We start from the raw sequence: 15,110 nt of genomic DNA, 5'->3' as shown, positions 1-15,110 counted from the left end.
GGCTTGTTCCATATTCTTTCTGGCAATAGCAATTGCCTCGTCCATCCTTCTAGCTAGCACTAGCGCTTTCTCTCGATTCAGCTTGGCGCTAGGGGTGTTGTCGCTATCCGGACGAGTATTCTAGTCGAAATGAAGTACGGGAGCGGTGCCGTACAGCACTTCGTGGGGTGACATTCCTATACTAGCTTAAGGGAGGCATAGCTAAGCGTAGTCCATTATAGGGAGCATATCTGACCAATCGTCCTGGTAGTACGACACAAATAGTGTTAATCTAGCCTAGAGAACTTAGTTATAATTCTCTGTTTGGCCGTCTGTTTGTAGGTGGTAGCTAGTCGAAAGCGTGATCTTAGTGCCTATAATACAGCAAAGTTCTTACCAGAACTTAGAGATAAATTGAGGACCACGATCACTAACGATCTCCAGAGGGCGTCCGTAGTATCGGAAGATATTCGTGAGAAATAAGCGGGCTAGTTGCTCTGCATTAATTGTCTTGTAGTAGGGTATGGAGACAGCTTGCTTACTGAGACGGTCGATGATTACGCAGATACTATCATAGCCGTACTTATCAAGAGGGAAAGAGCAGAAGTCTATAGAGAGTTGTTGCCAGGGGCGTTCTGGAATCGGCAGAAGTTGTAGTAAGCCAGGAGTCTTGTCTCGAGGAGAGGAGGCTCTAGCACAAGCATAGCAATTCCGTACGTACTAAGCCACATCACGGAGCATGTGAGGCTAGTAGTACCTTTAACGGAGGATCTAGTACGTCTTGTCTCTTCCAGGGTGGGCTATAAGCATCTAGTTGTAAGCTTCTCGAATCAGGTGCACTCGTAGATAGTCTTAATCAGGTACAACCAGCCTATCTTAGTACAAGAGCAATCTATGCTTTAGCGAAAAGTCCTCATCATCCGGACGTTCAGCTTGTAGCCTGAGGGCAGCTAGCGTTCCTGCTTCCCGGTTAGCTTGCAAAATGCGGTCGATCAAGTCGAAAGAGTGCTCTATAGTAGCTCTATCCACAGGGGCTAAGGCCAAGGAGGATATCCGTAACTCGCTATAGATCTGAGGATCTAGCTTGTTAGCTGTAAGGAGTGTTTGGGTACGAGAGGCTTCCTTAACAGCGTCTTGCGAGCTTATCTCATCACTTCAGCGGGTTAAAGCGTCAGCTTTGAGGTTGTCTTTACCAGAGCGGTACAAGATAATGAAATGGAAGTCTACTAGCAGCTCTGCCCAACGGGCCTGCCTAGCTATTAGCTTCTTAGATGACATAAAGTACTCCAGGGCTTTGTGATCGGTGTAAACCTTGACAAGTATAGGGGTGGAGGCTAGTTCAGCTCTCTATTCCTTCATAGTCTTCACAATAGCCAGCATCTCCTTGTCATAGATCTCGTAATTCAACTCAGCAAGGGCCATAGTCTTAGAGAAATAGGCTACAAGTAGCCACTACTCTCCATGCTTCTAGTTGAGGATTCCTACAACTACACCATCGGAGGCGTCCGTTTCTATCATACACTCGAGCGCGGGGTCGTAGTGTTATAGAATTGGTACTATAATAAGCTATAGCTTAAGCTTCTCAAAAGTAGTCTCACAATCGCTATTAAAGTGGAAGGGGACGTTCGCTTTCGTAAGCTAAGTTAAGGGAGCTATAATCCTTCTATATTCCCTAATAAATCGGCGGTAGAAGTTGCAGAAGCCTAAGAATGACTATACGCCTTTAACCGTACTAGGGCGCTTCTATTCCTCTATCACTCTCGTCTTCTCTAGGTCTACAGATATGCCTTCTGTACTAATAATAAAGCCCAAATACTTCGTACGAGTCATATTAAATTCGCACTTCTTGAGGTTAGCTTACAAGCCGGCGTCTTAAAGTCGTTATAGCACTTTTCTCACGTACTCTTCGTACTCAAGGGGATTATCGGAGTAAATAAGGATATCATCGAGGTAAGCAGTACAAAAATCGTCTAAGTAATCAAACAATATATTGTTCATATATCGTTGATATGTAGCAGGCTCATTAGTAAGTCCGAAAGGCAGGACTTTGTACTTGTACGCTCTATAGCGAGTACAAAAAGTAGTTAGTTCTTCCGAACCAGAGTGCATTCGGATTCGGTGGAAGGCTTGGCGTATGTCTAGCTTTGTGTAGATCTTCGCAGAGGCGATTCGGGCGAGAGTCTCGTCGATTAATGGCAATGGATACCGGTCTTTGCGCATAATAGCATTTAGCTTCCGGAAATCGATGCAAAATCGTAAGGCTCTACTAGATTTCTTTACAAAGAAGACGAGTGCTGCGAATAGGGCCTGGCTAGGTTCAATGAAGCCCTTAGACAAGTTGTCTATTAAGTATTGCTTAGTGACTGCTAGCTCTTTAGTGCTTATCTTGTAAAGAGGCGTAAACTAAAGCTCCGCTTCGTCCTTCTTAAGGGCGATCTTATGGTCGTACGAGCGAGAGGGAGGCAGTGTGTTAGAATCGTCTTTAGAGAAAGCTCGAGCGAATGCTTAGTATGTTGCTAGGATAGACGGCTCGACTTCCTTGATTTCTACTCCTAGCCGTGCTTCTTAATAACGCTTATCCTTAATCAACCGATCTAGCTCGTACAAGCTAGTGGTAAAGAGCTTAGTATCTGGCTAGCGAAGGTTGAGGTGGAACGCTTCTAGCGTAATTAAACAGAGGTCTACAGCTTTTGGTATTGGTACGTAGTCTAATAGCTTTGGAGGAGGCTGCGGTGGAGTTGGCTTTTGACTCAGCTTTCTAGACAAGGCATTATCCATCTTATGCATATTATCTCGGTTATCTAGGGACTAGGTACGCTTCCTAAGTAGTCGGGGCACATAACTTTGCGGTTTTGCCGATATAGGTGGGGGCGGACGAGCTAGTAGTGGCTTTTTTAACATAAGCTCCTCTTTTGGTATAGGTAGGAGGCTTAGCACTTTTGGTAGCGTAGCACTAGGCTCTTGTAGCGGCGGGGACGGTAAAGGTAGGCTTAAACTATTGATATTTAGCTGAGCACAGCTATGTTGAGCACTACTTCTTCGTTATTGATCCTAGATCTCTACTACTAAGTTACGATAGTCGGTATCTAACTAGTCTTAGCTTTTAAGTCCAACTAGAAGCTTTCTCATATAGTAGCGAGGCACGTGCTTATCGGGCAAAGTAGATCGTACGTCTAAAGGCGTATAGTCCTTTAGCTAAAGGAGTTAGCGCTTAGCTACGTTTAGCTTGACTTAATACATCTCTAGCTAGGTGCGGCCTAGAATAATATCATAGGAGCCGAGCTCTATAACCAAAAAAGGGACTAAGAGCTGCTTCCTTCCGTCTATCGTGAGGTGGAGGCGTAGGCAATGAGAGATAGCTTGTCCAGGTCTGCTATTAAAGCCTAAAACAGAGATAGGAGAGCATAAGCGCTAAAACTTAGCACTAGTAAAGTTCGCAAAGTCGCGGGCAAGGGCAGAAGTAATGAAGGCAAAGCCATTTGCTCCAGTGTCGATGAGAGGGTGAACGGTAGTACTAATTGTATTAAAACTGATAGTATATAGGTACGAAAAGTGTGTTCTACCCATTACTGCTCGTAAGTCTAGCTTTAAGCAATCGACAAAGCGGCTTAAGAAGGAGACTTCCCTTAGGCTACGCTATTTCCTAGCATAAGCTGACTTATGTTGTCTTTATCGTCTTCTACCTCTTCCTCTTCCACATAGCCTTAAGGGTAGGTTGCAATCTCTTCTATCTCTAATACACTCTCTATGTTAGTAATATCCAAGTGTATAACCGAAGGGTAGTCCTTCGCAAAGTGACCAATCCTCTTGTAGTTGAAACACTAGCTAGTCTTTGGGTTAGGAGGAGCTACTGACTGCTAGCGGCTAGGAGTGCCTTGCTAATGAAACGTAGGGGCAGCAGGCTTGGGAGACGATCGAGGTGGTCCGGGCAGATAGTGTTGTGTTGTCCTGACCGGTACCTGGGGTCCTTGGACGGTGGTAGAGCGAGCTTCCGCACGAGACTTCCTTAGGGTCGGCACTAGCTTCGTCTGAGCTATGTGTGAGAGTTCGAGGTCGGTCTGCTCTACTATAGCGCAGAGGTTGGTAAAGCTTTGGCGTATGCTATACACTTGGCTTGTAATAGCGATACGGATGCGGGGCGTAAGCTTAGAGCGGAAATCTGAGAAGAGCTAGTCTCGTAATATCCCTACTTGAGCTGATAAAGTGAGAAAGCGGATCTTAAACTATCGCACAGTCTCAGTGTCTATTATAGCCAAAGAGCAATACTCGTCTTGCTTCTTTAAGGATTCGAAAGGGTCTACATAAGCTGTAGCCAAGGACTGAACTATCTCTTCCAACGTACGGAACGCATGGTGGACTCTTCGTAGAGTGGTAGGGAAGCGAGTTAGCAGTTAAGCTCTAGCCTTACTAGTAGTACGACTAAGGGCGTAGTTCATCCGTTGTTTCTCTAATACGCTAGGGTCTATATAACCTGAGGCCTCGAGCTTAGAGTCCAGGTCGATTATCTACGAATCAAACGTAGGGTCTTCTCTATTGTTAAAGAGAGGTGGGTCAGGGAAACGATAGTTGGTCTAGAGTGCTGGCGCAATAGACTTAGTTTGAGGGGCAGGCGTTAATTGGGTAGGGATCTCGCCTCTGTAGCATCTTGCAGATAGTCCTCGAAAATGAGGATGAGTCCGTCTGTTGCTGTCTGACGAGGAGTCTCCTGAAGGGTCGTCCGGAGCAGCGTTTGAGGCGAACTGGGCCGGTCTCAGATCGGGGCCCATAGCGGGAGTACTATCCGCAATAGTACTGGCGCGAGTGGCTCTATCTCGAATAAGCTGTTACCAAGCCGCTTGGATCAAGGCAAGGAGCTCAGGATCGTCGTCTGCAATTTCGGCAGAGAGGGGTTAACGTGAGGGGCTAACGTGAGGGGTCCGAGAGGGGGCACCCGGCGCAAGGGTGAGATTTTGCCCTTCGATTGAGGGTCTTAGGGAGGGTACGTCGTCCGAAGAGACGGCGTCTTCGATGGGGGAGCGTCGTACACTCATTCTTGTAGGCGGAGGATAGTAGATGATTCGAGGAAGCTTTCGAGGGCTGGCCCTTTGAGTAGAAGTAGAGGTGCGTACTCTGGGGGAGGAAGCTTCGTTATTGTCGACTATATCGAATGGCTCTGTAGTCTAAGTGTCGACATTCGACATCGGGGGTCTAGTGGTGCTGAAGATATAACTAAGGATATACTCTTCGCAGTATACGTCCAACGCATATAGTCTCTAGTCGGATATTCTTTATTATGCCTTCCCAGGCTAGTAGGGGGTTGTTTGACCTTTAGATAATGTGATAGCACACTTGGACTCAAGTACGTAGACGAGGAATCGGTTAGGCTATCTCTTAGAATCTAAAGGTAAAGAGGAAAGAAAGGAAGGAAGCGCCGGAAGGCAGGGCATATATACAGGCGAGCGGTCACGTGAGTATTTCGTAGCGGGCACGTGACTCCATAACCGTGACAAAATTAGTTTAATAATTTATATTTAAAAATTTTTTTTTTGTCACGGTTCTGGAGTCACGTGCTCGCTAAGTACTCACGTGACCGCTCACCTGTATATATGCTCTGCCTTCCGGCGCTTCTTTCCTTCCTTTCCTCTTTACCTTTAGATTCTAAGAGATAGCCTAACCGATTCCTCGTCTACGTACTTGAGTCCAAGTGTGCTATCACATTTTTAATTTTTTTTTAATTTTTTAATTAATTTATTTTAATTTAATCTGCTATTTTTTTATTATATTTTATTTCGTTTAAAATAATTATTATATTTTATAAAAACATTTTTATTTTATAATAATTATAATAATTTTATATATATTAAATTATATTTTATTAATAATATCGTCAGCTGTTTGCTATATCTCCAGGCTTTGCTATTTGTAGTATAATATAACTCTTTTACTATCGCGCAATCCTCTTTTCTAGTAACTTATACAGGGGATTCCAGAAGTTACATCTCTAAGAGGGGGTTCCCCAGATCGCTTTCCTTGGTCAAAAGTGCGGGCTCGACAGGTTTAGATTCACTCGTTGCAAACGGATATTAACAACACCTTCACCACGATCGAAGAGAGCTACTCCAAAGTTCAAAAGGCAGAAACTTCGCAAAGGCTTTCTTTGAAGCACAATCAACAGACGAGATAATGTCATTTTACGACAAGTGGTTATTCGATAAATTTAACTGTTCCATGTCCTTCGGGTTATAGTACAGCCGTTTATCACACGAAATACGATCACATAACACTAATTCCCCGTAAGAATACTGCGGTAATACTTAATTTCAAAAGGCCAGGCAGAACCAAAAAGAGCAGAAAAGCGTTGGAAGCAGTTAGATAAACACTAGCTAAAGAACCTCAGAACACCTCAGGCAGATTCGGCCCCCACACCGATAAAGTATTCGGACCCTGATCTTCTTGCCTCAACGCCTTTGTATGAACGTTGACCAAATCGCCATCTGCATAATGCTCAATAGTAAAGCCACTCGGATCCTTCCAATAATCAAAGATTTGCGAGCCCAAAACATGTCTTCCTACACCCCAGACCAATGTGTAACCCTTGCTCAGCAAATGCTCGTGACCGAGAAGCTGGGTATCGAAATCGTCGACTTCGAATGAGGTGTGATGCATCATGGTAGCCGGCATGTCGGGCGGTGCACGGGCAACAAATAGAGTGTGATGATCGGTGTACTCCTCTCCAAGATCGAGATGTAGGAATGTCATCACGTCCATATCAGAGTTGCCGGGAGCGTGGAGAACATCTGAGGGGACGAAATTGAACTTCTCCGTGTAGAATGCGACGTCCTCGTCCCACTTCTTGGAGATGAAGCCGAAATGTCCGAGTTTGTGGATCATTGCAGGACCAGGCTTGAAACGTTGAAACTCGCCTGAAGTGCTTCTGTTAGCAGTCTCTCTGTAAAACGGGCAAGGACCCGAGTAGTACCTTTCCTCGATTTCTCCAAACTTGTGTTAAAGGCACCCTTGTGGACTTCGGTTTTCGAAACTGCAGTCTTCGCCGCCTCCCTCTCTTCCTGGCCGAAGGCGATGTGAATCTTGTTCCCAGATGGTATAGGAATTGAGATCATCTTACCACCACCTGGAGCTTTGCTAATGTCCGACACAACCGCATTTTCAAGCGCTGCAGCCTTCTCAAAGTCTTCCTGGGTCTTCGCAATGAAAGCGCCGCCTCCAAATTCCTTCTCGGAGCCACTCTTCGACGCAACGTAGATGTAAGGATCCTTTCCGTAGCCTCTATAGTATATCTTGCCGTCGACTTCCGCTACTTCTTCAAAGCCGAAGTCTCGAGCGAATGCCTGGAATTTGCGAAGATCTGGATGTCCGTGGTAGACATGGCCGATTCGAATCAATTGGATCTTGCTGGAGTTGTTGACGACGGGAAGTGGAAGCACGGAAGAGGGCATTGTGATGGTGTTCGTAGTCTCCAATGTAGAATTCAGATGATGAAGACAAAGCAACGAGTGAAAGAAAACAGGAGTATAAGGGTTTGACGACAGTAAAATAAGGTCGTTGTTTGCAATTTAGTCCGTGCGGACTGCTGTGTGGAAGAGAATGTGGTAGGCTTATGATGAGCTTGTGGAAAGGTCTTTCGGCGGAGGCGAACTTTCTTCGGTCTCGGACAACTCACGGTACTATCTAAGATGAGATGACATGCACGAATCGAATTAAATCAATTTATTGAAGAAAGAAGTGGGTATCCCTGGCTCCAGCAAGGATTTAGAAGCCTTAGACCTTTCAGGCCTTCTGTGCCTGCATTCCTCCGTTATGTTGCGGAGGATCTGATGGAGCAACTCAAGATTCCCCACACTTTGGCGGGGTAACTCACAAATTTCACATTACCCCATATTCCAAGTTCTTCACACTTCCGAGCCCAGCCAAACCCCCCTGGTATTCATGAGCAACGAAGTCTGACAATCTAGCCCTGGGGCAGAGATCTCGGGTACGGGAATGCTCGGGTGGATAAAATGGGCTACCCAGACGTCCGAAGTTGACAAGACCAGCTATTCCTCCACGGATCATGACGACTGTCTTGATCATCAACAAGTGTTCGCCTCAATTACTTTTGTTATTTGATCAAGACACCTGACCCTGGTTCGACTACCTTGCTTCTTATTCTGGACCCTCTACACCAGCACATCGCATTTCTCAACCCTTCAATGTATTCGTGGAGACTTGCGATGGAAGAGACAACAGTGCTCATTGTCGGTGCTGGCCCAAGTGGTCTTGCACTGGCTGTGAATTTGGGACGAATCAATATCAAGGCAAGATCTGCATTTTATTCATCCAGAATATATGTTAACAACTTCGGCAGACCGTCATTCTGGAGAAGGAATTAGAATTATCAGAGGACCCTCGCGGGATCGCAATCACGGGCGATGCGGTACGCATCTCGTACGCTCTAGGAATTGGTAATGAGCTGACGACCAAGATCGGTCGGAGTGAGATTTCCCACTAGGTCTGCTCTCAAAAGATCATCCTGCTGACCCCTCAATGCGTAATGCCTTAGAGACTGGAATACTTCATTTCCATAACAAAACATGGAACAACCCTGCCTTTATGTATTTCGATACCGACCATGACCACTTGCAACAGAGCGTCCCGAACGCAATCAACCAATTTCAACCTAATTACGGTATGCAATATCTATACGATTATCGAAAGGAAGAAAACTGAAAATTGTCTAGAAAGGGAGCTTAGAAAAAGAATTGTTGCATTGCCTACAGTTGATCTGCGCATTGGCTGCGAAGTGTTGGACCGCACCGAAGAAGAAGCAGGCGTAGTTGTCAAGTATAAAGACGAGGAAGGAAACATCCGTTCAATCCGAACCTCGTACTTGGTAGGAGCAGACGGGAAACGTGGCATAGTGCGCAAAAAGTTCCTAGAGCCCAAGGGCATTAGACAGGAAGTTGGTCAGTACAATCACGTCTCAACCTGGGTTGCTACAAATTTCGAGATTACTCTTCCCACACCAGCAACACACCCCGATTTCCCTCTCTGGAAAATCGGGTACTCCCCGGAACAAGTTTACGATGCGTTTTGGCCATCTGGATTCCAGTAGGTCTCCGGATACTGCGCCATCGATCTCAACGGGCAATGCTAACAGCCTGTAAAGCTTCGTCAACGACCCAAAGAGACCTGCAGCCACTGGCAGTTTTGGCCCTAAGGGTACACGTTTCTGGAGGTAAATGAGGACCACCTGGTGTGTCAATGATAGACAACTGATTCTACACAGACATGAGTACTCAGTCGAGGAAGGAGATAACCTAGACGATCCCATTGCTCATCTTTGGTCCCAAATCGGTCCGTGGCTTGAAATAGCAGGCTACAAATTCTCGTAAGACCCCATCAGTCTGGAGGCATCAATCCATGGCACAAGTTTACTGACAAATCACAGAAGCAAATTGAGAGGCACTATGGTGTCTTATCCGCGAGACTGTGTAGGTATACTACGCTGTCGCCCATTCACGTAAGCGATCTGCTGTCCACAATGAAAAACGGGACTGAAAGTTTGCAAAGTTTTGCCACAAAAGTTGTGAACCGATGGCACTGCAAACGGACCATCCTAATCGGCGACGCATCGCACGTATATCCCCCCTTCGGCGGTCAAGGCATTGCCTCGGGAGTCCGCGACGCACATAGTCTCTTCTGGCGCCTTGCGTTCCTCTCCCGCATGACTGTGCCGCCTGTCGTTCACGATAAATTCCTCACCGGCTGGGGCCACGAGCAAAGACAAGCATGTGACCACGCGACCAAGCTCACCAAGACAAATGGGAGCATCACCAATCAGCGCAGCCGCGTACTCGCCTTTCTGACTCGGACTCTGATGCGGTTGCTCTGGTGCTTCCCTGGAGTTCCGTTCTTGATGACTCGCTATACGATTGGCGATTCGTTCAGATACCAGCAATTTGATGGCTTGTTTGCTTTGAGAGAGAGAGGAGGCGGCTACAAGATGCCTCAAATCTGGATTCGAAGGGGCGACGAAAAGCCGCAGTTGTCGGACGAAGTCTTCCACCGCGACGCGTCTCGGCTGGCGTTGGTAAATATCGTCGAGGACGAAGATGATGTCGATGAGATCAGCATAGCCAAGACCATTAGGAGAATGGCTTTGCCGGGGGATCTTCTTGGGGAGAAGAATGTAACTCACCTTTGTCTCGGATTGGGCAAGAGCACAAAGGACTCGCAAGTGTATCGTCCGTGCAAACGAGAAGAGTTGCTGGCAGAAGGCATCGAACCAATGATTGGATACGATCCCCATACGCTGGCGAAGAGGATTGGAAGTGCGGCGAAATATGCCATCGTTCGTCCAGACTTTTTCATTCATTCTGTCGCTTCAAGCGTGGAGGAGCTTTTCGGCAACGGAAGGACAATCGCAGAGTATTTCATTTGAGGCAAGACGAGATGAAGATGGGGTAAATGCGAGCTGGAGGGAGAGGCCTATGTTATGGCTCTGTTTGTGTTCTACTAGCAATTACTGCGGAATCAATGGTCTTGTGCTCCTGATATTTAAAACTATTGACGTGGCATTATTCCCGAAAATCCAAGATACTATGCCGTAGAGATATCATATCCCCTTTTGATTATGACCTGCATATGAGCAAGCGATGTTCACAGACGTTAGCTAACGATGAGAGCCTCTTCTGCAACCGACATGATGGACTCCCTTGCCAGGAGTGCCAAGATGGCGTACCTTACGCTAGGAGGTCTGGAACCCAGTATTGCTCGCATTTGCAATCGTGCCTCGTTCATATGCCACTCCACACTAACAATTGATCCCACCAAATTCGTCCGCGAATGTGGCGGCGATGGGGAGGATTTATTAGCGGCGGAGGAACCGCTTTCTCTCCATGAGATGCATCCTGCAAGCGGCCCCACCATCCTGCCGTTACTGTAGTCTCCTAGGGGCGTAGCAGGATTGCGTCTCTTAACTACGGCGGCAGTACAGTAATTTCATCTTCAGTTGCTTTCCAAGTCTGTCTTCATATAATATATCTTTCCCATACCTGTCTCTGCTCGGAAGCTGTGCGTCATATTGCCAGACGGAGGAATATCCTAACATCAACAAGTACAGCAAAATGGTCCCCTGGGATAGTTTGATTCGCTTTGCGGGTGAGGACTCAGCCGAGTACTGGGCTGCGCTGGCTATGGATGAAATGCCCAAGGTTGGTCTGCAATTGGAAGGATTTGCCAGCATCGAGGACTTAGAGAGCAATAAGGGCGCAAAGAAAGTTACCGTGAAGAAGGTGCGAGCCTTCAGAAGCGGGAAGATGCTTTCAAGTAGCTAATTGCTCTCCCACATAGTTACTTGCACCGACGCCAAACCAGACGGACCCTATATACTGTATCGGATTGAACTACCGAAATCATGCCGAGGAGGCCGGGGTTAGTTGTACAGACTCGTCGTCTCAAAGATCTGGTTAGCTAATGTTTATCTATTCAGTTGACCATTCCAGCGAACCCACCAATGTGGTACAAGCCAGCAGCAGCTCTATCCAACCCCGATGAGGATGTCCCCTTTCCACTCTGCACGCAAAGCAATTTCCCCGATTATGAGGTACATCCTTCCAGCTCGTCGAATCGTTGGCAAAATCTTCTTACACGCACATACAGGGCGAGCTTACAGTAATCTTAAGGGGCCCCATAAAAACCATCTCCAAAGCCGATGCCGCTCCCTCAATCTTGGGCTACACAGTTGGGAACGACCTCACAGCGCGCCTTTTCCAAGACCCGAAGAGATCTGGTGGCCAGTACACGTTTGCCAAGGCATTCGACAAATTCGCACCTTTGGGGCCTCGCCTTGTTCACCCTTCAAAGTTCAAGCCCGGCGAGGCAACGGTTACGACAAGGTTGAATGGGAAAGTCATGCAAAACAGCCCGCTTGACTTCATCGTTTCTGTAGAGGATCTTGTGCATTTCCTTGCCCAAGGTGAGCTTCTCGGCCGACACCAGGCGCCCCAAAATGAAATTTGAATGCTAAATATCTCTGCAGGCACAACCGTCCCGTATGGATCGGCAATCATGACTGGCACTGCTGCTGGAGTTGGATGGTTCCACAAACCTCAAGTTTCCTTGAAGGACGGAGATGTGGTGGAGGTTGAAATTCAACCTATTGGAATCTTGAAGAATAAGATTGTCTTTGAGAAGTGATGGCTCCAGGCAGAAGACATACAGCGCCAGTGAGGGGATTTCGTACAGGGTCTTGGGTCGTTTACGACGATTTGGAATAAAGATCTTAATTTATTTAGCATTGCTCGAAAACCGCGTTTCACATTCAACCAGGCTGAATAGCTGACTTTACTGTGGAATGCGACTACGCACTGGTGTATTAATGACTAAGTCTTAGAGTACTCCATAGAGGACATGGGAATATTTAGCGCCTCGCAGCCTCGTTTCTGCGCCACGTTTCTTCGTAGATGCGGGGTACATAGTTACCGTAGAACATCCGGGCTTCATCATCTTATCTATTCCTCTCTCAAGGCACATTGCGACAACGGGCATTGATATCCACGACGTTTACACTTTCAAACCAAACATAGAGTATTTCCTACAAATGAGTTCTTCTCTTGATGGTCTGGATTGGGCTGCAATCATGTCGCCGAACGTTCAGCCAACGCCAGGGTTGATGGATATCGTACCAACGCCAACGACCAACGTTCAACCATCAACGTCACCTGGCGCCAGGAGAAACGAGAACCTTTCAACTCCAGTCTACAAGTTCCAAGTCTGTAGTAGCTGTCGACGGTGAGTAATTCTGATGCCCCAGGGACGTTCTTGAGTCTACCTTTTTCGCTAGCGAACTGACTCGTCCATCTCTAGGAAGAAGAGAAAATGTAGGCCCGACATAATCTGTCTCCAGTTGAAGATGAGACCAGCTAATAAGATCCAGGCAACTTGGAGAGGCCATCGTGCTCTTTATGTCTCGAGAATGGCTGGATATGCGAGTACCGTCACATGAAGAAGAAGCCTGGCCCTTCAAAGCGCTCAGGTAGCACTGTCGCAGCTGCTTCACCAGTCGTGGCTGCGGAACCCGAATTGAATACCAGTAAGTGCTCGACTCGTGGTACCTCTCGAATACTCATATGCGTCTCAGATACAACTTTCTTCTCCGCCGCAAATTCTCTCTCGACTATCAGCGAAAACGCAAAGAACAGATTGTGCGCCTGTCCTTCTTTGAGACTTGCTGGAATAGCCTGCCTGACAGAAATCCAGAGTCGATCTTTACTTCGTCCATGTTCAACCCATCCTTCCCCTATTCTGCAGAAGCTCCTTCGAACGAGACCTTGCCGAATGCAGAATACCGAACAAACTCATTTACGCCCTTTTCACTGTTTCCTCGAGGTTCGCTCCTCTTGAAGAAATTCTTGTTCTACTCGGATCCTCGAATAGCACGCCATGGAAGAGCTTTGCGCGCATTGCAGACCAGGAGAGCCAGGCACAGGAGGGGAATACACACATAACTCTCAACGATCTCAAAGCCGACGTTCTATTGACGCTGTATCAATTCACCAGTTTCCCAGGCCGCAAAGCTTGGATGATGGTCGGGACCTTGATGCGCACGGCATTTGCAATCGGGCTACACCGCATAGATTGCGGCATACCTAATCCAGATCTCACGGAATTCGAGCTAGAAGAGCAGCGCTTTGTATGGTGGGCTGTATGGAAACTTGATTCCGCTATCAACAGTATCACGGGCTCGCATTTCGGGATTGACAGTCATGGCATCGGCACAGCACTGGTATCAACATCTGTTGCAAAATTCACAGCAGGCGGTGTTGTAAGATCCAATTCTCAGTTCCTTCCGACAGACTCGTCGAGATCATGGATGAACGCTCGAGAGATACTGACCACGGATACTGATGACGGAATGAATATGCACCTTTTGTCAATCTGCTTTGTTCGGGCTGTATCGCTATGCCGACAAAGTTTACATGCAAACACAACCCCTGAGCTCATTCGGCAATTCAGTGTGCTAAGAAATGCGCTCCCATGCATGCGATTATCCCTCTCTGAATGGTATTTCGACCCATCGATGCAATCTTTGGAGACGGTGGGCTCACATCGGGCTCGCCTGGAAACTCTGCTCCTAATGCACATGTGAGCATCAATGCCGTCCTCAATGGAATCTGTATTGACGAAATTGAAAGGTCTCAAGTCCAATGCTTTCTTCCTTTTCCCAGCTCAAAAACGGGTGACCTTCTCGGAGATGATAGCGTCTCGAATTGGAAAATTTCCGTGGCAAGCGGAGAGGGCATTGCCACTATTTTCCGTCACTGGAAGCCAGAATATTTTGCTGTCGCAGATCCATTTGTTTGCTCAACGATCTGGTTTACCATGTGCATGTTGAGTCTACACACGATGTCCATCTATGGACAGTCCGAAGCGGGTCCAGATGTGAAAATCTCAAACGCCTTAGACCTCCTGAATGTCGCATTGGGAAACTTCGCACGACGATGGGAGCTCTCGCAACGTTTGCTAGGTATGTCAATAATCGTACGGTTTTCTTGTCCTACTTCCTGACATCTGGACAGACTCTGCGATACAGCTGCAAAGCTGGAATTGGCTCAAGATAGACTTCTCGCAAATCTTGTCGCTGATGGCGCAGCTTCACACGCCCTTCGATCCATTGAAGCAGGAACCTGCAGGTATCGACATGTGGCAAATAGTCGGAACCATGAATGAATATCAGTAGAAGCGGAATCCGCACGGCAGGGCTTGGAGTAAGTGGGGTTTGGTAGTCAGTAGACTTATTAGCAAGTGGAAGGAATCTGATACTTCTGGGGTAAACATCTTTGATTGCCGGGCTTTTCTGCCGTACCATGCCGGGGATCATCGAAGTCCGGCAGCAGCTTCCGGATGAGATTGTGGGAAGGCAAGCGCTACTGCGAACTCCCTAGATCCCTGGACCATGTGGAGGAATTGCGATAGGCGGGTGACGGGATACTCCGACGCTAAGCCAGGGCTTTCCCCGGTTACCCGGTACGTGTTCGGGATGAAGCCTCGGTATTCGGTCACAGGTACTTGACGTTTCTGACAATCTATTTTAAAGGGCACGAACGAGTTGGGCACGATTGTAAGCTTTGGCGAATTTCTTGTAAGCTTTG

The 15,110-nt window shown here is 47.2% G+C and overlaps 4 protein-coding genes across 4 annotated transcripts; 3 read left to right on the top strand and 1 right to left on the bottom strand.

The window, feature by feature from the left end:
- Positions 1–6,351: 6,351 nt before the first annotated feature.
- Positions 6,352–7,415, bottom strand: LY89DRAFT_577506 (glyoxalase family protein; the record flags this gene model as incomplete). The annotated part of the gene is made up of 2 exons (XM_018208899.1): positions 6,352–6,881; positions 6,938–7,415. 2 exons carry the CDS (start codon positions 7,413–7,415, stop codon positions 6,352–6,354), a joined length of 1,008 nt encoding a protein of 335 aa, XP_018075673.1.
- A 774-nt stretch (positions 7,416–8,189) lies between these two features.
- Positions 8,190–10,399, top strand: LY89DRAFT_694848 (FAD/NAD(P)-binding domain-containing protein; the record flags this gene model as incomplete). Its single annotated transcript, XM_018216733.1, has 8 exons — positions 8,190–8,273; positions 8,324–8,450; positions 8,519–8,644; positions 8,697–9,066; positions 9,125–9,193; positions 9,245–9,346; positions 9,407–9,478; positions 9,529–10,399. The coding sequence occupies 8 exons, from the start codon at positions 8,190–8,192 to the stop codon at positions 10,397–10,399; spliced, it is 1,821 nt and encodes a 606-aa protein (XP_018075672.1).
- A 685-nt stretch (positions 10,400–11,084) lies between these two features.
- LY89DRAFT_770578 (2-hydroxyhepta-2,4-diene-1,7-dioate isomerase) lies at positions 11,085–12,156 on the top strand (the record flags this gene model as incomplete). The annotated part of the gene is made up of 5 exons (XM_018221858.1): positions 11,085–11,252; positions 11,311–11,391; positions 11,450–11,563; positions 11,620–11,935; positions 11,999–12,156. 5 exons carry the CDS (start codon positions 11,085–11,087, stop codon positions 12,154–12,156), a joined length of 837 nt encoding a protein of 278 aa, XP_018075671.1.
- Positions 12,157–12,482: 326 nt separating this feature from the next.
- LY89DRAFT_778882 (uncharacterized protein) lies at positions 12,483–14,986 on the top strand. Its single transcript, XM_018222250.1, has 7 exons — positions 12,483–12,750; positions 12,826–12,839; positions 12,896–13,051; positions 13,100–13,163; positions 13,219–14,103; positions 14,154–14,485; positions 14,538–14,986. Exons 1-7 carry the CDS (start codon positions 12,560–12,562, stop codon positions 14,696–14,698), a joined length of 1,803 nt encoding a protein of 600 aa, XP_018075670.1. The 5' UTR covers positions 12,483–12,559; the 3' UTR covers positions 14,699–14,986.
- The last annotated feature ends 124 nt before the right edge of the window (positions 14,987–15,110 follow it).

Source organism: Mollisia scopiformis (genome assembly GCF_001500285.1).
Source record: "Mollisia scopiformis unplaced genomic scaffold LY89scaffold_5, whole genome shotgun sequence".
Classification (NCBI taxonomy): Eukaryota; Fungi; Ascomycota; class Leotiomycetes; order Helotiales; family Mollisiaceae; genus Mollisia; species Mollisia scopiformis.
This window is presented reverse-complemented; position numbering and strand designations above follow the sequence as displayed.

Coding starts and splice junctions, on each gene's coding strand:
- LY89DRAFT_778882 (XM_018222250.1), top strand. CDS start 12,560: ATGAGTTCTTCTCTTGATGGTCTGGATTGGGCTGCAATCATGTCGCCG. Junction 13,052..13,099: donor GGAACCCGAATTGAATACCA/GTAAGTGCTCGA, acceptor TATGCGTCTCAG/ATACAACTTTCTTCTCCGCC. Junction 14,104..14,153: donor ACTCTGCTCCTAATGCACAT/GTGAGCATCAAT, acceptor CGAAATTGAAAG/GTCTCAAGTCCAATGCTTTC.